This window comes from Corticium candelabrum, chromosome 4 (genome assembly GCF_963422355.1).
Source record: "Corticium candelabrum chromosome 4, ooCorCand1.1, whole genome shotgun sequence".
Lineage (NCBI taxonomy): Eukaryota > Metazoa > Porifera > Homoscleromorpha > Homosclerophorida > Plakinidae > Corticium > Corticium candelabrum.
In genome coordinates this window covers 8,191,717-8,218,122 of record NC_085088.1, presented here as the reverse complement: position 1 = coordinate 8,218,122, position 26,406 = coordinate 8,191,717, and the positions used below count along the sequence as shown (strand labels likewise).

Sequence of the window (26,406 nt, the reverse complement as noted above, 5' to 3'; positions counted from 1 at the left end):
TCCACGTATACTACAGTAGCAAACGAAGAAACCTTACGCAGGTAAACGCGGGACGCAATCATCTTGCAGAAGATACGGGTCATCTAAATAAAAAGTGTGCGGAATTACCCCGGATTAGCCTATCTTCTGCAACAGTGGAAAACTTATTGTCCGGGATGTTTTATGAAGGCGGGGCTCAGTGCCGCTTCGGAAATATTTTTTATCAATATATTGAGAAACGTTGTGTAATAATGTCGATGATGTTGCAGTGGAGCTAACCTTCAGCCTAGTGAACTTTGTCCACTCTTTGATTTCCACGCTAGCGTGGAAAGCGCTGTGAACGTCCTGAGAGGTTACCACTGGACTGACTTAGGTTAACAATGGGACGAGAGAAATCTTTTGGTAGGCCTGTGGGTGCATGATTTGGACAGAACTGACATCAGTCATCCCTGGGTTGGAAACGTTCTTTAGTACACTACAACCTTTCCATGAAGAATGTATATGCTGTCCTGGCAGCTATTACTACACTAGCTTTGTTTTGCAAAGACTCAGTTCCATTGGCATGCCACCTTTGTTGTGCAATTTGTTATTCTCATTGTGGGAAGTGTGCTGAATGGTGTCTTCGCTGCTATTGGACAGTGACATGGCTTTGGTCTAACTATGCAGTCAAACATAAATCAGTATGGTCAAAATCTTCATGAAGTATTATTCCTAGGAAGAATGTTGAGTACAGTGAGTGCTATTCACATTTATTATTAACTTGCAAATATATTGAGACTTCACAAAATGACCAAAATGTGCACCACCACCTTGGTAGCCAAAAGACTGATGATTTTGGAATATTAGCTACAAACTGGCTAGGAATATTTCTTAGTGAAGTCTCTGTGGAAATCTGCAATGTCTTCAGTTATTCTCTTGAGATCTTCTAAGCATGGCAGTATAGTCATTCTAAATACATAAAACAGATGGAAATCAAACTATCAAGAAAATTGTGAATTTGATCTTACCGAAAGTGGTATGTTCCTGGTAACTGTTTGAAGCCACTTCCAGGTACAACACAAATTCCTTTGGCTTTCAAAAGTTCAAGACAATAGAATGCGTCTGGTTCTAAAGGTGTATCTCCTTCCTATAAATAAATAAATAAATAAATAAAATGGTGCTATTTAATGCGATAGCAAGGAAACAACAGTGCATGAAAAACTTATTGTTAACTTGGCCACAGCTGTGGAAAATAATATCACTGAGACCCAAGTAAGTTGTTTTTTATGATTATGTTTGAAGGTGTGGGAGCCTAGGCCTGAATTAGATAAGTACAGTAAATCAATCAATCACCAGATATCCAAATCGTGGCAGTTTGAAGCTAACATAGACTCCATTCCTAGAAGACATTATTACCTATTACTAACTGAAACTCCTTAGCTGACAACCCTTGTTGTTGCACTAGAAACTCCTTACTAGGTAGACACACCTAATTGTTTCTTACATTGCCCCAAGAGGGAGCTACACCATTATGTTGATGTGAATCAAATATATCATATCATGTCATATCTTTACTTAGCATGCAAGTGCAAAAAGCCACAACTCTACCAGATTCCAGAATGTCCCAATATACATCAGTCGCCACACTCAACTCATTAAGCCTGAGATATACATCTACAATGGTTGTACTTAACAGTGTCAGCAAGCTGAAGCCTTACAGATGCAGGAACAAGGACATGCATATGGAGAGGTAGCCATGCATTCAGTGTCCTGTTGCTGGTTTGTTCAACTCAACAGGAGGTTGATGCACATAGTACGCGACACCCTTGATAGAAACTTAAGATAAGAACATAGCATAACTTCATCAAAACAAGAATATGATTAGCCTGGAGGGCTGTCAGTTGTGTCCTTCAGCACAAGAGCTTACTGTATAACTAGTAAGTATGCTTGTACACTGATGTAACTTTAGACAGAAAGACAGTTGACGTTCCTATTTCAGGCTGCAATGTTCTTACCTTTACAGCTAAATGTTCTTTGACTAAATGTTCTTCGACATGCAAGCTTACTGTACAGAGCTGCCAAGGTAATTAAAATTTTGAACATACTCAAGAACATGATCACCATACAAATGGAGATACCAAGCCTTCTCCAGGCCTTGGCTGGTAAAGGAATTTCATTTTTAAACTAATAGTAAGACCAAAACTAAACACTTCTACAGATTGACTAAACCATTCATAATTAGCTGGATATCGTCAAATGAGTGTGCACAACTGCACTGTCATCTGCAAATAATAATTCAAGAGCAATAGTTTCAGAAACCAGTGTATCGGCTTGGAATCATGAATAAATTATATTGGCATCTCTAAACTCTTGCGATCTTTTCTTGCCTCCAACACTCTCTAAAGAGATTGCATCGACATCATTTGTCTTAGCACTACAGTAGTTCCTTTGTCCAATTCCTTAGGTTGAAACTTTTGACAATTCAGATGCCCTGCAAATTGACACTGCTGTATCTAGCAGTAAATTCATTTTTGAAACAACATTCCCTTAGAGTATGTCAATCCCATAGACCAGCCAATCCATCATGTTTGCTAATCAATCCAAACTTGCAAATTTCTTCCAGTCTATGTAACTCGGTGATATATTGCTCTATTGATTTTGGAAAAGTATGCTTCAACCTTCTGTACCACATCCTTAAAATCAGTCCTAATTTCTCCTTTGCCAACACAAAGGTATTGTGAACTTCAAGAGCCTCAAAACCAGTAGAGTACAACAAAACTGATGTCTTCACTTCATCACTATCTTCTAACCCAACAGCCACTAAACTTTGAAGCCACTCCGTCTATGTTCTCCACAATGTTACCCACTAATTACAAATATTCTGGAGGTTCACTTTCAATACACCACTCCTGGCACCACTAAGTACACAACTTAGAATCTACTACAATACTCAACAGCAAGCCATACCAGACGTCCTGTTAATGACTCAAAACAACAGCTAATGCAACAGCTAGTGCATTGACTGTTTATTCCTCAGTACTGCAATTCTCTGAAATGCATCAATAAAATTGATTTATATTCTTATTCTCTTCTGTATAACACTATTGTTCCTAGAAGTCCTCTTTAGCAGAATTTGTTTTTTTACGTATGCTATACTAAAGATGATCTCCCAACAAAAGTAACGATCAGACAACTTTGCATATCATATTCCACCTCGGGTGAGTGGCAGCTAATTGCCTCAGTAATTATCTCAGAATTAGCTGCCACTCCCCTTGGGGAATAACAATGATATCCTCAACATGCCCAAACGATAACTAGTAAATCTAGCTGTATTACTGATTTTCAACTGCTGACAACAGGACTTACCATTGCAGCTACTCGTGCTTTCTCTGGAATGTTAATCCTTGGAAATGCATACATTGCCCCTTGGACAGGATTGCACTCAATGCCATTAACCTGCTTCAATTCTTCAGTCACCAGCTGAGCCTTAGTTCTCAAAGACTGAAAAACATCATTTCTTTCCTGCAAAGTAATGACCAACACATCTGACACAGTTATATATTATAAGTAGCAACACCACTCAGCATAGCACACCTTTGCATACAGTTCATATGATTTTTCACCTTTGCGTGGTCCTTTAATAACTGCATCCATTACAATCTACATATTACAACTACAAGAAACCAGTCATCCAACCACTTTAGTCTATGCAGAACCTGGCCAGCTACTGCAGGGCACAACCTGACTGAAGCTGTTTTCAGCAGCTGCCGCTTGAAATCATCACAAAATCCCAAGACCTCCATATACCCACCACGTTGTCCACACCTATAAACACAAGATAACTAATCAAATATATATTATAACCAGAACATATACTATTTAAAACAAACAAACTAAAATAGCAAGCAAACTTTATACAATTATTAGTCCTATGGTTAGAGTTAGTAGCATATATCTTTGCACGTTTACACTTATTAAAATGCAAAACTGGATGCACCTTCTGTGACACACGGATGGACGCACGCACACAAAAGCGGCCCAGTGAGCTGGCCTACTCCAACTGCAGCGGGGGCATGGGAATGAGAGAATGACATACAGTGGCTGGCAAGCACACGTCACATCTGCATACTCAGTTAACTCCGGTGCATCTCATTTCTAAACGCCAAATTGTTGTTTCTGGCCGGCAGAGGCAGAGGCAAATTCCAACTTGGCTGAACTCGACCGGGCCGCCGCGTTTCGCGACGATCCGAGACTGGTGTCGTGTCGATCGGTGCGTTACAGACATCCATCCATCCATCCATCCAGACAGAAGCGGGGGTTGGTGCTCTGTTTTACCATAACAGCAACAGCTCAATACTAACCCAAACCACTTGTCAGTATCTTGAGAAAACTAAATTGCCACCAGTTATGAAACCCTGAAGACTTAAAGTGTATGTGTGTATGTGGATTTTATTGTTAGTGCATAAAAATGCCGTGCAAGAACAGATTGTATTTAGACCAAAGCAAAACTGTCTTAACTGTTCACATTCAGATTCTGCAATGCTCAAAGATCAATCAACCTTGAGAGAATGTATGCTGGAGTTCTGGTCCACCTGTCAACCTAGGATAGAGTGGTCCTGAGTTGACAGATAGTTTAGAATGGATAGTAGATGGTAGTCTAAAACTTCACCCTAATCTAGACTTTGTCCAGAATTATCAAGACGTAGTAGTCTAGATATTTGTAATCGCATGCCCAAGCACAGCACATGCCCTCCAAAGCACACTGGGTCCCAAATGCTGATGTCTACAATGGACTCATCCAAAAAGCTCTAGAGAAAGCGAAACCACTGATGCCATCTCACTGGTCTATTATAAAAGTAGAAAATGTGACAAGGTCACCATTGCAGCAAGGACATGAATTGACACTCACAACCTCATGCGGTGTTTGAATTTGTCAATACCACTATACTCTCATGGTTTGTTACTGAGAGCCGTAAAGTCTCTCCATGGCCATGTAATATTATTAATGGAGTGAGGAGGGTGTGCACTAATGGTAGGGCAGTAGGAACCGGTCCGGCTGGACCGCTTTTTCTAAAGTGAACTTTCACCAGAGGCCTAATTCAGGGCCATAGAACTGGTCCGGTTGATTCGGTTTTGGCCGGACTATCTTTCAAAAACTGTACTTTAGACAGTTGGCAATTACCCAAACTTCCAATTGAAAATAAGGTGATTAAATAACTAATGTATTTATAGTTGAAACGAAAGCAAATTAAAGCATCTTGAATTAATTGCATGCTATTTATGCTGCCTTGAGGTCATTGCGTAGCCACATATTACAGTAATTGATGGTAAATAAAGTAATTATCAAGAACCCATTATGCTGCAAGACTGCTCTCTTGGCATGCTATCTTTGGACCACGCCTTCTTAGTGTGCCATTGACCGGACCACTTTTGAAATGCTTCCTACAAGCCTGCATTGGCGATCAGGTCATCCCACATGTTCACATCGTGGAAGATATTTCTATCATTAATCAAGTTTGCTTCGAAGACACCCTTTCAGCATATACATAATTCTTCTTCAAAACTCACATATGCAAACCAAGGTAGTTCTACACTTCTGATGTTCGTCTTCTTGATCACAGTACTCACAGTGATGTAGCCCATTGAGGTGGTATTTATGGTGAGATCTTTGTGTTTGTTATCTCTTATACAGTTGTTTATAACACCGCCATTTCAGATGATAAAACACACGGTCTTCAACTGCATGTAGTTTGGAAGAGATATGATTAAAATCCAGACAGATCGTTTTCAAGAAGATATGTTGTCCATGGTTATACATATAATGACTAAATCTAACAAGAGATCACATTTTTCAGTTCACAACCACTAACATTGTTCAAACCTAGCCAATCCAAGCTATGGTAGGAGAGCATGTCTCTAGTCTTTTTGTCAGAACCTTTTTGAGTTGTTCGACAGGGATAATATATAAAAGACCGCTTTCCTGATCTCCTTGTTGACTGTCTTGGCTGCAGCTTAGGTCACAAGTGCAAACGTATCATGGAAAACATGTTTGAGAAAAGAATTCTTATCAACAAAGGCTTTTGGAGTCCCACTAAAGTTGCCTGGGTTTGTGGGTGAAAGTGTACTAGTTTTATTGATCCTGCCTTGGTCTTGTCACAAATGATATATTTGGCCACATCAATAAAGATGTCTTTGATCGACTTAGCACTGGTGAGGTCTTAATCGAGCAATGTCATGTACTTTCTTTGTCTTACATCCCTTCCTGAAAGACCTTGATGTTATTCAATTTGGAAGCAGCATTCTTGTCTACCGATTTCACAGCCCTTAGTAAAATCTCACTATAACAGATCCATGATGATCTTTGGCATATACTGATAGTGCTTAATAAACATAATATCACTAGAGCATATAAAATTATAAACTTCATAATTTTAGCATAAATTAAGCATCTTTCTAGCAATATTGCTAAGTGGTGGAGTGTAATTAAATAGGCATGCGCAACCCAAGGTGGGCGCAATTAAATATATGTGCTTGTACTAGGTGTGGTCAACGTTATTGCAAAAAATGATAGCCAATCAACCAGTCACACAACACGATGAATTTAGAAAAGTAGCAAATAATGAATAAGTCCAGCATTCCATTGTGATTACATACCTTGTTAAACTTTACTGCACATTACAATGATTACTGTAGTATACAGTGTACAGTGCCATCTAGGTTAATTTATTAATGGTAAGAAAGCCTGCGGTCTGTCAGACATCAGTATAGTCATAATCCCCACCTCTCACAGGTAAAGAAAGGTTTCTGATAGATATACCTATAAAAAAGCTGGTGTGTGTGTGTGTGTGTGTGTGTGTGTGTGTGTGTGTGTGTGTGTGTGTGTGTGTGTGTGTGTGTCAGTTGCTATCCTATTTTGCACATAGAATTTACGGTGATGGTTCAGAGATCTAAGCATAACTTTTGATCGATATTGGTGGCATGAGATATTGAGTGTGGATGGCTGATTTTTTTGCAATGGCTGATGAAGACAGGAGCATGAATGGCTGGTGTAGACGAGAGCATAGATGGCTGATGAGAACAGGAGCGTAGACGACTGATAAAGACGAGAAGATGGATGGATAGTGAAGGCAAAAGGGTGGATGATTGACGAGGGCGGCAGTGTGGCAGGAGAAGAAACAGGAGGAAACTGTGGTTTATTATAAACGTCACATCTATTGCTTTAGAACTTTGGACTTTTTTACCTTTGTTCCCCAGTATATGGGGTGGCGTGGTCATTGATGCGGCAGCTCCCCATGTGGGGCGGTGTGACCAGATACCTGGCAGCTGTATACAGTAGTGTGTGTGTGTGTGTGTGTGTGTGTGTGTGTGTGTGTGTGTGTGTGTGTGTGTGTGTGTGTGTGTGTGTGTGTGTGTGTGGTGCTGTAACTCAATTGGTTAGAGAGAGCACTTTAAGAATGGAATCCGGGTTGCAAGTTCAAGTCACAGTGATGGCGAGCTATGGCATTTCTTACGCAAAAAAACTTACACACAATTGCTTCTCTCAACTCAGAAGTATAAAATGAGTACCTGGTCTTTGACTGGGGTGGACAAGACTGCTGACTTGGCAGTAACATCATGCAGCAGACGGGTATGTGTGGGCCTTGGTGCCCAGTCATAGAGCTGTGCCATAGTCAGTGCCCCTGGATGACACTGGCCAAGCTCCAGGTGGATTGTAGTGTCTCTAGAGGCAGGAGGAGCTATCTCGTAACTGACCCTATGGTTGACGTCGAACGACGTGGAGGGCTTCACATTTGTCCGTGTGTGTGTGTGTGTGTGTGTGTGTGTGTGTGTGTGTGTGTGTGTGTGTGTGTGTGTGTGTGTGTGTGTGTGTGTGTGTGTGTGTGTGTGTGTGTGTGTTAGATGATAGAGTTGATGATGATGACATAGTCAAAGAGGAAGAAGAAGACACATTTAAACATTTATGTACTGCCAGGCCACCGCTACTTCTCTCAGCCACCAATGACACTTGGCACATTGCACTGCGCCTGGTTGTTCACACAAAGGCAGTTGGCGTTCCACAATACACTTGTGCCATTTCATACCTGAATTCACCGTCGTCTTGCCACTGCTTCACGTGCTTTCGGCTCTCTTCATTGTATTTTCAACAATACTACCTTGTCTCTTCAATCCAAAAGAAAGGTGTACACGGCTTGTGCTATATCTTTGCTCTTGTATGGAGCTGAATGCTGGCCAATTCTCCGACGCAATGAGACTAGGATAGATACCTTCCATCACCAGTGTCTCCAGACAATTTTGGGTGTGACTTGATGGGACCAGAAGCTTCAACATATTACCAATACTAATCTTTGACAAAGATGGGGCGATGTAAATCTGATGTCTGACATCCTTCATCGCCGCCGCCTTCAGTAGCTAGGACACGTTGCTCAAATGCCTGCAATCAGATTACCAAAGAAGCTATTATTTGGGTGGCTGTCACATTCTAGACTAGCTTAGGGGCCCCCGCCTCAAATGGCAAGACAGGATACAGGCTGCCTTAAAGTTGTTCAAAGTAGAGAATTGGTATCACCTGCCACAGCAACGTCCAGAATGGCAAGCTTCATGTCAAGCTGAAGTTACACGTACCTCTACTGAACGATCATTTTCATGTGCTGTGTGTTGCCAGTCCTTTCATTCAGGCATGAAACGGCACAAGGGCATTGTACTGTGCCAACTGCCTCTGTGTGAACAACCAGGCGCAGTGCAATGTGCCAAGTGTCATCGGTGGCTACGAAGTAGGGGTGCCTGGCAGTACATAAATGTTTAAATGTGCCTTCTTCTTCCTCTTTGACTATGTCATCATCATCGGCTCTATCATTGATCTGGTCATGCCTCCAATGATTGTACCTCAAGTCAGATACCGGAGCCTGATAGGACATGCTGTTGCTGCCATTGTAGTCAATGTGGATGGTGCTTCAAATCCAAGCCAGGATTCCAACGGCATAACTGTCATCGTGGCAAACGCTGTTCAGAAAAAGACAGCAGTCAATTCACCCCCCCCCCCCAGTCTTGCACATGTGGAAGACACTTCTGGTGGCTCAAGGACATACAGAGACATAAGTGCAGACAGTAACTCCCTCATCTTTCAGCTCTCCCCATATATGGGCCGGCGTGGCCAGACACTGGCAGCTGTAGTCAAGTCAAGTCAAGTCAAGTCAAGTCAAGTCAAGTCAAGTCAAGTCAAGTCAAGTCAAGTGTGTGTGTGTGTGTGTGTGTGTGTGTGTGTGTGTGTGTGTGTGTGTGTGTGTGTGTGTGTGTGTGTGTGTGTGTGTGTGTGTGTGTGTGTGAATTGGGATTACAATAGGGGTGATGATATACACCCTCCTCATACTTTACATAGCTGACACCACACTGTTGACAGATATCTGCATCCTTGAGCGATTTCAATCTAACAGGAGAACCTGGGGTAAACTTCAAACGTGAGGCTAAGATGGGCTTCATGCGTAGAGTTAATAAACTAACTTGGCTTTTAGCTGTACTGCAAAAAGAAGCTCACGAAGCCATAAACAACTTAGTAGCAGCAATACTCTCATAAAACTCAAGAGTAGTCATCCCTTTGAATAGCATATAAGTACAAAGATTACGTGACGCTTCCATGTTATTACAGAAACTTTGTTCCTAATCAGAAAACCATCACTATCACGTGACCCACCCATTCCATAAAATTAAAATGTCTAGACAACACAGTTGATCATTCTGAACTTAGCTGCTTCAAGGAAACGCCTGAGCCACTATGCACTATCCATTCTAGTCACTGTCAACTCTGGACCACCCTCTTAACTCTAGACCACTTCACCTCTATAAACTCGACAAGTGGTCCAGAACCCCATTTCAAATTCTGTAAACTCCCCAAAATCTGTTGTAAATTTTACACGTACCAATATCTTAATTAATATGAACAAAGACACATTGAAAGCAGCATTCAGTACATCATAAAAGAATATATCTCATGTACGCATTGTTTGGCTTTACCTTTATATTGTCACAATCAATGTACATCTACCTGTATTAGCAACTTGTACTTACTCTCCAGCAAAACCTTTGGATGCTGAGTGAAAAGAAACAAGCCTTAAGTCTTTGTCTGTCAAACCCATGTTTCTTGCTGTCTTTTTGAAGGAATGAAACATTAAATCAGATGAATACACATTATCTTGGTACACCTGTAGAGCACAATTACCATCATGAGAAGAGAAATTGCCACTACAGTGCTTACATTCAACTGTCTCTTAGTCAATTAGGCAAGCAACACCCTACACCCATGTATCACACACACACACACACACACACACACACACACACACACACACACACACACACACACACACACACACACACACACACACACACACACACACGCACACACACACACGCACGCACGCACGCACGCACACACACACACACACACACACACACACACACACACACACAACCAAGATCATAACATATATATAACATACCTCATCAGCCATCAATATAAGTTGCTCTTTAATACAAAACTCGACAATTTCAATCATGTTTGTCTTTGACAAGCATTGCCCTATTACAATCAACAAACAATTACTTGCATTTATCAAGCACACCTCAACATTAATACTTATCTCATTCTATATCACAACGCATATACTTTCACAATGAATCACAAACGCTACATTTTCTAAATCCTAAATTGAGCAATTAAGAATTCCATAGGTTTATGCTCCCATCAGACATTAACTGTAAGAAATTGTAATGAATTGGCACTAAACAGGTGTGGAGCACTTGTTTCTGGCATGTGTTAGAGCAAGTGCTCTAACCACCTAGTGAACAGGGAGAGCTGAGAACGAGTCTACAATTATAAAGCAATTGGTACCATGACACTACAACTATAAGAATAACATGGCAATTTGAAAATGGAGACAAAAAATCCATTTATATTGTACTTAGTCATAACACATGTCTGATACTGTTGTGGTACCTTTACGTTGCAACAACATCAAATCAAAGCCATTTTGTTTTGTAATTAGTATTAACACCTATGCAAAAATTATCAATGTATTTGTCTTAACATAACAAATGGCCAATACAAATGTTAAAGTTTCTTTACTCATTTAAGAATTAAACTAAATTCATTAAAATACAAAAATGAGTGAAAGTCTGACAAATTTCATGTACTGTAGAAATGGCAGTTTGGTGATAAGGATGTTTAGGTAGCAAGAAGAGAAGTTCTGTAACTTGACATTTCCTGCACTGCAACATCAACTTTCACTTACAAACCAGCAACAGGACAACGTGTATAAACTTATTAGTTTAATACGTAAACACTTCATAAGCATACATGTAAGCTAATGTAAACAAAACGCAATTAGCCATAGTTCTGGTGACCTCTGTAATAGTAGACTAAAGGGTGAAGTTAGTTTACTTGCACAACAGGAAAAGCTAATTGTAAACCACGTTTGGCCAGATTGAATAAGTGATCGCAGATATGACTCCACTTTTGACAAGAGCTTTCTCATGATATGCATAATTTCTCTCAGTGACGTCACATTGCCTACTCTCTGCTCGCGTTGCCTTTGTGCTCGGAAGTGACTAATGATGCAGCTGTATTTGTTTATGTTAAGAGATACCCCATTAACTGTACATTCTAGAGGTCATATTACAATACAAAGATGTTAGGTAACAGTAGAGGAAGTCGCAGGCTATCACGACGAAGCAGAACGAGAAGAGGAGTCAGAAATATCAAGCAACTACTCGCGAAACAAGAGCAACTGTGAGTTGATGTCAAGGCAGTGGACCGTTTAGTGACCTTGCTAATTGGCTACTTCCTCTATTAGCCACATTCTTGTTGTAAGACCAAACCTTCTTAATGAGTTAAGAACCCTAACGACTCTTGATATGCATAAACCTTATCAAACCGCCTGTGTAATACATACGCCATCGTTACCCTAACTATAGAAAATCTGGGAACTTGCGGTTTCAAACGATACCAACATCGTCGCTGTCTGCCCTATTGCGCAAAAGTTATTACAGATTTTCAAAGTGCAAAGTCAATGCAAACAGAGAGTACCTTGAGTTTTCCCACAGTACATGAATGTGTGGATAGGCTTTAGTTTACAAAATGTATACTAAATCAAAAAACCCATCCAAGATACAATAGACATTGAACATCACGTAAAATTTCAGTTCGTGTTATTGAACATTGCTGCAAACAGAAAATTACATTAATTCACACTTTGCAAAATCTCAACAACAAAGCTAGACACACATGAAAACCTTAGGCTGTCTTTAGCTTAAATCCTAGTTTAAGCTAAACTGGTTTAACGATTGACCTGTTTCCACCTGAACTAAACCAATTGTATTCTAAACCACTTTTCCTAAACCTGGTTTATAGTAGGTCTAGCAAGTGGATTAGACTTAACTGTGACGTAACATTCATGCTTGCTGACAATGCAGATATCAAGGTATCTGCTATTACTTTGTTGGTATGAGATCACCTAAAAAGATGGAAGTGTCATCAAATAAGAAGAGAAATCAGCAGCTACTGCATGTACCTAAATGCTGAATTTGGAGTCTCAGTAACAATCAACTGTTGCCTTGACTCAGCACCAAAGCAGCCCAATCTATCAAAAAGAGTGTGGTTCCAAGAATACTATGCCACTACATTATGAATTTATCCAAATACCTCACACATCTCTAATGCAAAAGTCCCTAGTGGCAACAGTCACCTTCTTGAACTGGTTTAGTTTATAAAATTGTTTTAATTAATTAACTAAAGTGTACAGTTAGGTTATATGCTAATTTTCTAGAAACAGGAGATTGATTCAATCTTCTCATCTAGTTTTGTGCAAAGAAGTTCAGCACGTGTTCAAGACAAATTTGTGGTTGGTCAATACCCTGCTTATCAATGTATGCCACTGTTTCTAACAGTTTTCTCCAATATTTGGAGATTCATTATAACCAAAAAATTGAATTCAAATTAGAGTTATCCTTCCAAAACTTGACACTAGTTGTCACAAACGTCGAAAATTAATCAAGACAAGTCTAAGATCATCTTAGTGAATGTACCATCAATGCTAATAAAATTGCCTGCATAAAACACCCAGTGCCAGTAATACACACTAGCCTACACCCGGCGAGCTAGTCAAAATTGCACCCATTCGGCATGGTCGTCGAGCCAATCCGTCCATCCATCCCTCCGCACTGCGTGCGTACGTACGGGATGGGACAGATGAACAGAAGCAGGGTTAGCGCAATCATCAGGGAGTGCGGTAGCACTCCCTATGTAGGGATGCAAAGAATCTAAAATGGCGGCCCATACAAAAGTATCCAAACGCATCCGAACCGGATCTCTCAGAACTCATTACAGAGATCTCGGACCCACATAGCGCTCAACTTCAAACGTTCCTAATGGTAGCCAGACTATCACCGCTGACACTAAGAGCCTCAGAAGCCAGCTATCGGCAAGTAAAAAAACCCGATTTATTCTTTCACATTTCACATTTCACTTTTGTCAGCCAGGCTAGCGCCTCACTCGAAGCAGCTACAACGACAAGAGTCACACCAAACGATTCGCTCTTGTCCGAAGAATTGCACTGACCCAACAGCTAGAAATGTGCAAAGTCACCTTGCATCAGTCAACTGCTGCCATGCAATTCCACGTACTGCTTCCCACAACGCCATGTTGTTCCGGTCACGTGTGTACATGTGACTACATACTGTTTGGAAGCCTAGCTGCCACATGCTGCTTACAGTTGCGTGTAGTTGAACATGTACGACAATGTTCAACGGCGTGGCGTCCAGTCTGACTCTCTGTGCATGTAAGCGTGTATCTCTTTCATGGAACCCTAGGTAATGGGAGTTGTTTATAGATGCAATCAGTGTTATTACGTACATCCATCAGGTGGCTACGTACTTCCGTGTATGCTGAGCGTAACGTGGGAGTTGTCTAGAGATGCAATCAAAGATTGAAATCCCGGCCGACCTGCACACGTTTACTAGAACTGTCATTTCCATTTCAAACTACACAAGTCTAAACAGACTATCACCGCTGACACTAGCACCTCAGAAGCCAGCTATCAGCAAGTAAAAAACACGATCTATTCTTTCACATTTCACATTTCACATTTCACATTTCACTTTTGTCAGCCAGGCTAAAGGTCACTTGAAAAGAAATACCGTAGCTAAACTGGGATGTGCAGCGTCTAATTACAGCCTGAAATTCGTGGCCTAGGGTGGGAGGGGAGGGGCGGGACAGAGAGTGCAACCTCCACGTGGTCTGTCCTGGGCTTTGAACATGAAAGTATTCTCACATGTTCAAAATGCTAAGCACTCCGTTTACTAAAACTGTCATTTCCATCTAAAAATGTAGAAGCAAGTCCAAAAATATATGAAACAAGTCCAAAAACATTTTGAGAAAATGATGGGTATGTAGGGATGGGTGTGTACTTATGTCATTTATGCCTATCTCCTACATCACACTCTTTTTACCTATATCGCTTGCAGCAGTTGTGAATGTGATGTAGGAGATGGGAATAAATGACATAAGTACATACCCATCCCTACCTACCCATCATTTTCTCAAAATGTTTTTGGACTTGTATATACACTAACATGCTCGGCTGGTTCATAATATCTGCAGAGAGCAATCTGTTCCGGCAAACCACATGAAAGACACCACTCAAGCAATACGGCAGAAGGATTGCTTGCCGGAGTGCTGCCGAACAGATAAAATCAAATCTATTTTGTCCCGTCTGACAGAAAGTTGCCAGGCTGAAACAGGAAGTGACAAAGACGTGTCACCCAATCAGCGACACATAAAATGGCACAATTGGCACACATAATTGGCATAAGAAATTGCAGAGTAAACAATGAACATTTCTTCTTCTTTCTCACAACTTTTTTGCAGTGGTAACACCACAACAGAAAACAAAAAAGCATTTTCTATATCTCAGAGGTCCATTCCGATCTGTCATGTGATGATGACATATCACGTACAGTGCGAAAGAAAGAGCTAAATTGTGAACACTGCTGGACCTTGGTGGACAACTGTCCGACACCGTCCAGTACTCTCCAGCATATATTGTGAACCAGCCTTAAGACACAGACGCAGAAACACACACACACACACACACACACACACACACACACACACACACACACACGCGCGCGTGCGCACACACACACACACACACCACCACCACCACTACCACCACCACCACCACCACCACCACACCACAACCACCACCACTACACCACACCACATTTTCATAAGCATGTATATAAACCTGTTGGATTTCCTGGATTAATAACAACCAATGCTTTTGCTTTGCACAATTTACTGCTTTCTTGTACAGCAGAATGCAAGTTGTCCGTATTCAGCTTCCAACCATCTGATTCATCCAAATAATATGGAATCTAGTAGAAACTTAGAACTAACAAATTTTATGTAAATGTCGTACAAGTGTATCTGTTCTAACCCATATGCAAATACAACCATTCATACGGTTCAAACCATTCCAAAATTTGTGTGCGGGCTAGCCATTTGCAAATGTCCCAATCCAAATGCAAATGGTACTTGATCCATACGTGAATCTGAACCATTCGCGAGTGAGTAAAACATCTCTGTAATTCTTACATGATCTCAATCTCTCTAACTACTCTTTATCTACTAAAGGAATACGTCCAACTAACAACCACAATGAGCACCAACAGTGCAATTGACTAGCTGTTTATGAACAACGTGATAAGCACTTATAGAACACACTGATCCATCGGCATTTATATGCCTGCCCTTGCATCATTGTATGTATCTGGCTTTGGCAACCAATCCAGATCAAACTTAATTAGCATTGACGACAGATTACACTCCCAATAAATGTATTCCTTGATCTGATTGACAACAGACTTCCCTAACTTAGATCTTCGTCTTGCCGCAACAGCTTCCAAAAAAAGTGCCGAAAAATGGTCATGACGTAATCTTCCTCCGACACTATTGCTAGACAATGCTGCATTGAAATTTGGCACCACACACTGTTAACCTGTTTGTAAATTTCCATGTTGTTCAACCCATTCGTGAATGGTTTGGATTTGCGTATGGGTAGGAACATATCAATTCTTACTGCTGGTAAGTTGAACTCAGTTAGTGAAGCTGAGTAGAGAGGATACTGAGGAACAGGAATCATTACACCGCTTCTTTCCTTTCCCTCACCACAATTGATAAGCTTTAATATCATCTAACAACAAACCAATTCGTTGAAGACTTGAAACAAGCAATATTTATATGAATTAAAGTTGCAACTACTAAATGATCTTTACTAAAAATCTGCATATAATTAAAGATAAAGTAGCCACTTCAAGCTCATTGAAAGACACAAGATAGAGAAACAGTTAGTCATTAAAACATAGCATGGTAAAGTCGACAGTAACCTAGATAGCTACATTGTTGAAACACATCAATACTTTGCATGCTTCTTCAAACTTTCTTGTCATTGTTGCACTACATATAACAATACAAAGCATCAATGCTTCACCCAAGAGCATTGGAGCACTTCCAAATGGCTGTCAAACATACTAATACATAAACCACCTTTTGCTGCCACATAACAATAACAGTAACAATAATACTAATAGCAGCAAATTAACATCTATCTTCATGAAAAGACTCGCCTTCTTGCTATCCTCCAAAATGACATTTTCTACAACATGACAATGAACGGCCACGTCGCAGAGTAAACTATGCTCTTCTGAGGTCCTCTATTATGTGCATTTGTGAAAACAGAGATTTAAGATTGGTGACTGTCACTGATAGTGACATTTCAGTGGCATAGGAACCTAGATTTGGATAAGGGGGCACACATTTGCCTAGGGGGTGTGGGTCGACAAACAAGGCTAAATGTGTTATTAATTATTCATATATATGCATGCTACACAGCAAAAAAACAGTAAAACAACATTAACACTATACAGAGCTTTATGAGTGAATTTATCTCTGCAACCGTCACTAGACGAAACTTTCCTTCCAAGTTTTAGTTCAGGATGTCATGTCAATGTTATCAGTTTCTATGTCTGTCATCCCTAAATATTAGCAGGTCACTCGACAGGTACATGGCTACAGGTGACTACATCTTGGACAAATCAAAGTTAGCCAAAATAGTGGAGAGGCACGTGCCTCTCCATCTCCCCCCCTGCTTCCTACACCTATGACATTCTGCTGGCAACAGGAGAAGTTCGACTCTTGAACTAAATTATTTTGCTGACAATGATATGACTTGTTTAGATGGTAACAATACAGTGGTCTTCTTGATTGCGGTAATGCATGTCTTCTTTAAATTGGTTATAGTATGGGTGGCTATGCATAGTATGATATATCAATAAAGTTGTTGTGTTCACTAATAATAATAATAATAATAATAATAATAATAATAATAAGAACAATAATAATAATAATTTCTGTGGTCTGGCGAACGGTCCGTTGACGATGACGTCCAGTGCTTTCCTGGTGGTCGTTGAAATCCACTAGGCGTGCTGTATCGAGTACACGGTCACCGTAATGCCTGCAATCTATATCAAATTGGCTAGTCATTGATCACCGTATGGACTACACGGAAACATGTACCCCGCTGGGATCACCTGCCGGGTTGGTGGGCGCCCAGATGGGGGTAAAGACCCCACTTGCCCATTATGGAGGGGCATAACGACACAGATGTCCCGGATATTGATGGAAGATGGACGTCTAGCTGTATCGCTCGTCTCAGAGTTAGCTGAGAAGTGCATTCCTTGTCGGGAAACCAGGACAGGGCTCGAAAAGTCGGCATCTGGAATCACTGGAGCTGTTAGGAAGAGCAGGAATAGTTCTGGGCATAGGGCGACTGGTCAAACCATCTCTCGTGCGGCGTCTGATTTGAATTTGGCTTCAAATCCCGCTGACGAGACTACTGTGATGCCCATCGTTCCTAGCGAATCTTGTGTTTCAGCTAACAGGAACGGCAATGCAACAAGACGACGGTAATGGACGCGACAAATGAATAGGGAACTGATGTTTTGTTATTACCGTGCTGTTCTCATGCAAGTTCTCTGCTTTCAGAAAACCCATGCATCAGCTGTGGTGTGAGCAACATCCTTCTCTGACTGACGTCTCTGAGCAGCGTTTGGCAGACCAGAAGCGATATCTCCTAACTTCTGGAAGTCTGACTGAATCAGAGTTGGAGGAGATTAAATGCAAAGCCGCACAGGATGAAAAGCCCATCTCAGGTTTGTTATCTGTTACGACTGGTGTTTGTACTGGTGTGCAGATGTCGGCATTGGATGTGGTTTCTGCTCTATCAACTGATAGTTCAGTTGTCACGCCTTTGCTTGACAATGTGTCACCTTGCATGGCTTCAGTCAGGATGGCTGCTGCATGGGGTGGGAAACCTGTCGTGTCAATGACGCAAGAGGATCATGAGTTTGCTAATCACTTGGAAGATGGCTCCCTTGTTCAGTCAGTCACTGTTCTCTCTAAGGACTGCTCATCTGCATGAGACAGTGGTGATATCCTATCCGTAGATGACACTCTGGATTCAGTTCAGTGCAGTGCTATCAGGGAATCACCATCCCTTTGTGACTCTGTGAGCTCTGATCTGATGACTACACATCCTAGTATAGCTTCTCGGCTAGAAAGGATGGAAACTTCTACATCTCAACTCAGTCCAGACTGCTGCCAAACGGAGAATAGTCTTTCGCTTGATAGTGATGCTGCTGTGGACCCTGTACTTCTTCGAGAGTTTCTCGAGGAGTTGCAGAAAGTCAGGCAAATTCCTATCTGTGAGAGACAACACCTTCCAAGGATCTTTGTGAACAGTGGAACCCTGAAACTTATTGGTGATCTTAACACGATCATCAATTCGTTGAAGGATGAACCAGATATGAGTGAAATCAGTTACTTGGTATTCTCTGCTGCTTCACTAGTGTCCAAAAGGCGGGGCTTAAAGACGACGAAGTCAACCAATTCTCAAACACTGACATGAAGACAAAGGCTGGATATGGAGATTCTCACACTTTGATGTGCAATCTCACTGTTGCTGGAGGTTAGAAAGGGTTCATCAAGCATTCGTATGTTACATGAACTCCAACTTCTCCGGCATCGGTTGGGCATTTCCTGTTCGGAGAGTTGTGAGGTCTCCATCAATCGATTGAAAATGGAACTTAAGTCCAAGGTCAAGCGGACCAGGAGGCTGGAGGAGAATTGTAAGAGACTTTGCCAGAACGGTTTTTCAACGAGATGCTGGACGATTTTACAGAGAGTTGGGTAAGCAGAATATCCAGATCACTTCCCCGCCATCCGAGTCTGATATCAAGCAGTATTGGGGTGATAACCTAGAAATTGAGGTACATCACAATCAGTCTGCCTTCTGGCTGAGACGTCAAACCGATGGCGAGACACACCGGAGAGATGAGCAGCAGTGGTTACCTATCTCAGACAATGAGGTCACATCGTGTCTCAAAAGGATTGGGAACTGGAAGTCTCCTGGTCCAGACAAGGTTTATGGTTTCTGGGTCAAGCGTATCACGTGTCTTCACACTGATCTGACACGTAACTACAACCTGCTGGTTCAGAATCCAGACTCTGTACCTGACTGGTTGTCTCAAGGAACAACCACTCTGATTCCTAAGAATGACAAGACTGACCAGGCCAAAAATTTCCGGCCTATCACGTGTCTGTCTGTCTTCTATAAGACCCTCACCTCAGTCATCAGGCAGAGGACTGCAGGGCATTTGGTTCAGAGAAACCTCATGGCTCTGGAGCAGAAGGCTTGTCGACAGGGATCTTTTGGTGCAAAAGATCAGCTGTTGATCAACAAGCTGCTTACCGAAGACTGCAAGACCAGGCACAAGAGCTTGAGCATGGCTTGGGTGGACTACCAGAAAGCTTATGACAGCGTGCCATACAGTTGGTTGCTCCAATGCCTTTAGATGCATAAGATCAGTCCAGTCTTGTGCAGATTCCTGTCATGTGTGATGAAGAGTTGGAGGACATCGATGGTGCTTTCTTGCGGGAACAGTACGATCAAGACAAGGCTTATGCAGATCAGGAGGGGTATTTTCCAAAGTGATTCACTTTCTCCACTTCTCTTCTGTATGGCTCTCAATCTTCTGAGTAAGGAGTTGAACAGAACCGGTTACGGCTACCGGATGACCACTGGGCATGGTGAGACTGCCAAACGTCAGCTTATCAGTCATCTACTTTACATGGATGGTCTGAAGCTGTATGGCAGAAACTCTGATCAGTTGGATGGGTTGTTGCACACGATGCATACCTTCTCTGATGACATCCAGATGAAGTTTGGTCTGAACAAATGTGCTGTTGCACACTTTGTCAATGGCAGGCTATCTGGACACAACTCTGGAGTGACGGTAGGAAAAACGGACACCATCAACTGTCTGGAACCGGGTCAAGTCTACAAGTACTTGGGTGTAGATGAGAGTAACGGTATTCAGCACAGCATGATGTGGGAGAGACTCCGTTGTGAGTACTTCCGCAGAGTGAAGGTGCTTCTCCGGACTGAGTTGTATGGTCGAAACAAGATTCTAGCCATCAATGGGTTTGCACTACTGGTTCTCGCTTACAGTTTTGGCGTCATCCATTGGGGTGCATGGACCTGCAGCAGCTCGATCAACAAACCAGAAAGCTCCTCTCTATGCACGGTGTCCACCATCCTGCTGCAGACATTGACCGACTGTACGCTCCTTTCAGTGATGGGGGTAGGGGGTTACAACAGATTGAGTCGACATATCAATCTTGTATCGTGAGGCTGAACTGTTACCTTGCTGACAGTTCTGATCCTTTCATGCAGATGATACGAGAGTGTGACTCTGGAAAATCTTCACACTCGATCAAGCGCATGGCTTGTCGCTTTACTGCACAGCTGCGAAGGAGTCTTGCTTCGAACGACAAGTCGCAGAACTTACACAGGAATGCATCCATCTCGGTTGAAGGTGGCTTCGAGCAAGAGCCTGAAACAGATGCGAGACATTACCGTATGTGTTACAGTTCTCTTCGTGTGCGGTCCTGGAGCGGGAAGCCTATGCACGGGCAGTATCGCCGTCTCACTGAGCAACCACATGTGGACATGAAAGAGACCGACAGATGGCTAAAGGCAGCGAATCTTCCTGCTGCAACTGAGGGACTGGTTGTTGATGCTCAAGACCAAGCTCTTCGGACTCGGTACTATGAGCACAAGATTCTACATTGTGATGTCAGTCCTACTTGCCGCATGTGCAGTGTAGACCTGGAAACTGTCGACCACATTGTGGCAGGCTGTAGTACTTTGGCACCAACGGACTACACTGATCGACACATCAGGTGGCCTCCATCATTCACTGGGATGTTTGCGCCATTTTGGGGTTCCAGTGGAGAGCAGATGGTACCGGCATCATCCTGATAGGCTTGTAGAGACGGATGACATTACTATGATGTGAGATACCACCATCCCCACTGCCAGGAAGATCAAAGCCAATCGTCCAGACATCTGTCTCAGAAATAGGAAGACAAACACTTGTCTTTTTATTGATATCAGCTGTCCTGCTGATGGCAACATTGGCAAGAAACATGCTGAGAAGTTGTCGAAGTACAGCGACTTGCGAGTGGAGATAAGCCGCATGTGGCATTGTCAAACACTGGTGGTTCCGGTGGTCTTGGGAGCTTTGGGCACAGTGCACGCAGGTATTGCACGGTGGCTGGACATTATTCCAGGTCATCACAACCTGCAGCACTTACAGAAAACAGTGCTTCTGGGATCTACTCGGATCCTTCGTAAAGTCATGTCTTCTTTCTAGACAGCCGTGATGGTCTAAGTACTTCTAAAGCAGGGTTTGCTTCCGGTACTTGTAATAGACTTTACAAACCAGACTGATCTGGTTGAGCACGACACATAACAAACACCTTGAAACAACTTGCATTGGCTGAATAGCTTCATTCCACATACAATATGACAATCAACTGGAGAGACTGCACTATCTGCTATGCTCTTATTCGATGTGCTGTCACGTGCTTGAGACAATGCCAAACAAGAAAAGAGTTTACAAATACGAAGAAGGCACTCAGCCAGCTATTTTTACATACCTATTTTTATAACCATGCCTATTTTTTACAACAAATGATTACAAGTCCCTCAGACGTCTTGCAGCCACCTCAGCAATTCCAATATTATGGTATTGCCAAAGAAAAGAACCACAAAATGCTGGCGTGTTCCTAGTGCCAGTTTCAAGAAAAAACACGAGACCCGAATCTTCCATTCTGACCGAGGCGATGATCAAGACAGCACGTGAAGAGATGCGTCTCATCCAGCAACCAAAGCGTAGGAAGACGGAGTGCATCTTTTCTCACAGCAAAGAAATACACGCAGCAATCAAAAAATTTGCCAGAATCTAGGGTCTTTATTGCTCTTTACCTTCAAAGTGCACGTGTTCCTAATTTTTGTTGGCACATGTATAAGTGCATCACACAATGTAAACTCTGCAAGTTAAAAAACCCCAACCAAATCTCCAAAAAGCACACAAATAACCGGTTATAAGATATTAGCAGAAAGTATTTAGACATAATGAATGGTTGTTTCTAATGATAAAACAAAATTTCCTGCTGAGTAAATATAAGAGTATGGTGAGTACTTGTTGTCTTTCAATAAAACCACAAACACTTGCAAACAGTTTTGCAACCACAGTAGAATCCGCAGTGCATTTCACCAAAGCAAAATGAATAACAACTAAAACTCCAATAAGAAACTTGACATTTTTCAATCTTTAATGTAAACATTACTAAAGACCTACCCTCACTCCTTCAGATGCTCCATTTAGCATAAAAATGTTGCTTATATCAGCACAATGACTGTCTCTTGTTTCCAAATACTCAGTAACATGTTCTCTTATACTTCTCACTCCCTGTGAATCACTGTACGAACCTAAACATAAAATCACCAATAACATTAAAATTAGAAACATAACATAGCAGGAAATCCAATGCTCATACCCATACTCTGTCCATCACATGAACCTAAGATCTCTTTTGCTCGTTTAACAACATCATCAGGTATGACACCTGTCTGCCAAAGTGCAGGATCAGCACAAGCAGCCAAAAGCTACAAAAGATATGTCCAATTAAAGTGTGACTGTGACCTTTAATTGTGTTTTAACAGTTGGTGGCACCTTGAATTAAAGCAATGTTGTATAATTTACTAGCAAATTAAAACTGTGTTTACACCGTCACTTCCACAGCTATGCGCATTCTGAAAACCATGATAAGATTGTTGCAAAGAATTATGAATTTAGATTTTCTTTAGCAGGCACTACTTGTAAATCTATCTAAATCATACAGAGTGACTGTCATTTCCGTTTCACGTGACTGCAAAGCCATAAATAGTTTGTAGTGGTCAAAGTACAGTAATGAGAGTTAGCACATACAGGACATATATATCGCTCACGGTTACACAATGTTAGGTTCCTGTATATGTCATAAGTCACAAAAGCAATTGATTTTGTGTTAGCAGTTGCAGACAGGGCAATTACAACATGAAGTACGCTGTTCTGGCAAATAATTCTTGAGTCAACATCAAGTACTGTAATATCGGTTCAGTTATTGCTGTTACTGTATCTATCTCTGGATTCTCACTTGTCTTTAATCTGAAGCTGTCTTAAACAATCATTCCATTCACATATCACTGAGTTGCGTGACAAAACTGAGCCACCACCCTTCTTACAAGTAAGTAAGTAATACCCCATCTCATCTAATGTAGCCGCATAGTCACACTTCTCAATCCAGTTGACAGCTGATAACTACAAACCCAATTTCAACAAGTTTGTCAAATAACATTCGTTATGGCTCAAATGCGAAATTCGCTGATTCCAAAATCGCAGTGACCTAGGCGCCAGCACCCTTTCACTCAGCAAAGACAGGCTAGGGTTAGTCTACCTAATTATCTGTCTGTCTGTCTGTCTGTCTGTCTGTCTGTCTGTCTGTTAATACATATATTTTCATATGTACATGATGGTGCTCGCTGGTAGATGAAATCCACCATTCGTCAATTTTTCATAACATCTGGCTTTGACTTCACTCAACTTGTAAATTACTCGGTCTCGGCTTGTGCGGCATTTCTGTTACCATTTTTTCGGCATTTTTGTGACTAATGGTTTCAAGTTACATTGATCAGGATGTTTGATCTGCACTTTACATTTTTTTGCTTCATTGTCACTATCTCTGGCGTCAACGTTATTACTCATTATCATTGCCATCAAGTATACGACATTTCTCAAGCCGCCTTTCGTTGGTTAATCTCTGATATGTCATGTTTGCAATTGCCTAACTGAGGTGCCATTTTTGATTGTGACATCACAACAGCAAAATCGTTTGGTCTTCATAACAAGATTTCTCAATGGTCATTCTGATTTGTCGAACCTGTCTATCATCCTGGGTTTCTGACCTGTGTTCGTCCCTTGGTCAATTCCACTAATGGAAATGACGTCATCACTGTCAGTGCTACCTGAAGCTGATTCACACAAAAAGGTAGACGAGGATGATCGTCCTGACTCATACTCAAACGTTTGCTCCTCTCAAATGAGGTGCATTTGTACTGATTCTGTAGAGAAGGTGCAGCACGACTCTTCACATGAGGATTCTCGCTGTCCTTTGTGGTCACAATTTTTCAGGGACATCAGTTCCTGTTCCGGCATGTTATCTTGAGTCATACCGCTCAATAAATATTCCTGAGTGTTGACTCTCTTTGCTTGCACAATCGCCAGCTGTGCACAGAATGTAGGATTGCTTACAAGAAATATTTTTTCATTTTGTCATCGTTCTTTGAGACTGGGTCATTCTTGACGTAGAGATTATATGGAAAACCCTTGTGAGTCTTGATGGCTCATTAATAGAGAGGATGTCAATGTTGTTTGTTCTGATTCATGTTCTGCCGCTTTATCTGAAGAGAACGCTTCTGAAGACACTTCCAACTTTCAGCAACCTGAGCAACTTCCCTCATCTTCCTCAGGTGTTGAATGGCAAGACCAAGAGTTGCTTGATACCAATGATCTCATTACGCTGGGTCTAAAAACGACTGCTGACTTGTCATTGCCTCCAGAAAGAAACAGTATGACGTTAAATCTCTTTTGCTATCTCGTCTTAAGCAGTGGAAAAACGGTGGTATTGAGCACTTGTGGAAGAAGCAAGGCTACAGGCTAAGGGATCACCTTTTAACAGACACTCTGATTTGAGAAAACCTAACATGTTACGTGCTTTGAGACTTGCGCGAGAGGGCCAGTATAGGAATGCTCTGCGAGCTTTGAGCTCCAATGGCTGTGCTGACCACAGCAGTGACAGTGCATTTCACGATCTTTAATCTTGTCATCCAGTCCGTGATCTTCCTGCTACGTGTGAAGACATCCCTACCTATCTGAGTCAATTCTGCAGTGGTTCTTTCTGCCTTCAAGCCTTTCTGAAAAAGACGAGCACTAGTTGTTCCCAACTTCGTGTTCAGTACATCCTTCACGCCGTTTGAGGTACTATTGTTCCTGCAGCTCAGTAATGTCTTGACAGTATCACAAAGTTGATGTCTATTGTGATTGCTGCCCTTGATTAAAGTCCATTTCAGAATTAAAGTCACCTCTGGCTTTGGGGAATGGCTTAGAATACCTAACACCTTATAATGTACCGGATGCCCTATTGTTGTATGCCCCATTGTTGTAGTGGTGTCTCGTTACCGCTGTTCCTATACCTTGCCAGTCAACTACGTAGAACAAAGCCAACGGTGCTGTAGAAAGCGATAAAGAGTCTTAGTGGCTGTACCTAGCGTGCAGATTACATTCTCAAGCTGTTTCTAGTTACTATTTAGGACAACATACCAATCTAATTACAGTAGGTATGCAATTAGAACAGTACATGATTGACAAGACTCCACCTTCTATCTCATTATTTTACCAGAAGCGTCACATAACTCGACCTATCTCTGGTGTAAAGCATCCTAAAAATGAGAGGCGTGCGCAATTGAATATAGCAAACATAAAGCTATCCAATGATACCCGTATGACCTTAGTCCATTCTAGGGTTACACGTCAGCAGCCCACTTTTGGTTGTGACTGCAGAGGTGACTTTAATTCTGAAATGGACTTTAGCTGGAGCGCCTCTCACTGCCCTTGTCAAAAAATCTGGAGGATTTGGACCCATTTCTGAAGGGAAAGTTCTTTTAGACGACTTGCGGGTCGCCTCAGCTGTACAGCTGTAAATCCACACTTACAAGACATCTTGCTTCCATATGGTCAGGTTGGAGTCGGAGTAAAAGGAGGTAACGAGGCAACTGTGCACACCATTTGTACATTAGTCGCTGACCTTTCATCAACAGAAGATTATGCTGTTCAAAAGTAGACATGTCCAATGCTTTCAACGAATGTAGTTGTTCATGTTTTCATGTTTTCTTC

The 26,406-nt window shown here is 41.8% G+C and overlaps 1 protein-coding gene across 1 annotated transcript; it reads right to left on the bottom strand.

The window, feature by feature from the left end:
• Positions 1-719: 719 nt before the first annotated feature.
• On the bottom strand, positions 720-26,357 carry LOC134178561 (alanine aminotransferase 2-like). The gene is made up of 15 exons (XM_062645434.1): positions 26,226-26,357; positions 25,299-25,520; positions 24,420-24,623; positions 23,662-23,775; positions 22,973-23,081; positions 22,774-22,904; positions 16,089-16,202; positions 15,255-15,384; positions 10,452-10,531; positions 10,021-10,154; positions 3,675-3,783; positions 3,553-3,618; positions 3,325-3,480; positions 987-1,105; positions 720-927 (listed from the first exon to the last, which is right to left on the bottom strand). Exons 1-15 carry the CDS (start codon positions 26,355-26,357, stop codon positions 837-839), a joined length of 1,911 nt encoding a protein of 636 aa, XP_062501418.1. The 3' UTR covers positions 720-836.
• Between the last annotated feature and the right edge of the window lie 49 nt (positions 26,358-26,406).

What these genes read in the sequence shown, in the direction of transcription:
- LOC134178561 (XM_062645434.1), bottom strand. Translation starts at nt 26,357, where the DNA reads ATGTCTACTTTTGAACAGCATAATCTTCTGTTGATGAAAGGTCAGCGA. An exon ending in AATGCACTGTCACTGCTGTG is followed by an intron (nt 24,624 to 25,298) that starts GTCAGCACAGCC and finishes GTGACCACAAAG; the next exon opens with GACAGCGAGAATCCTCATGT. An exon ending in TAATCCAGGAAATCCAACAG is followed by an intron (nt 10,532 to 15,254) that starts GTTTATATACAT and finishes TGATTGTAATAG; the next exon opens with GGCAATGCTTGTCAAAGACA.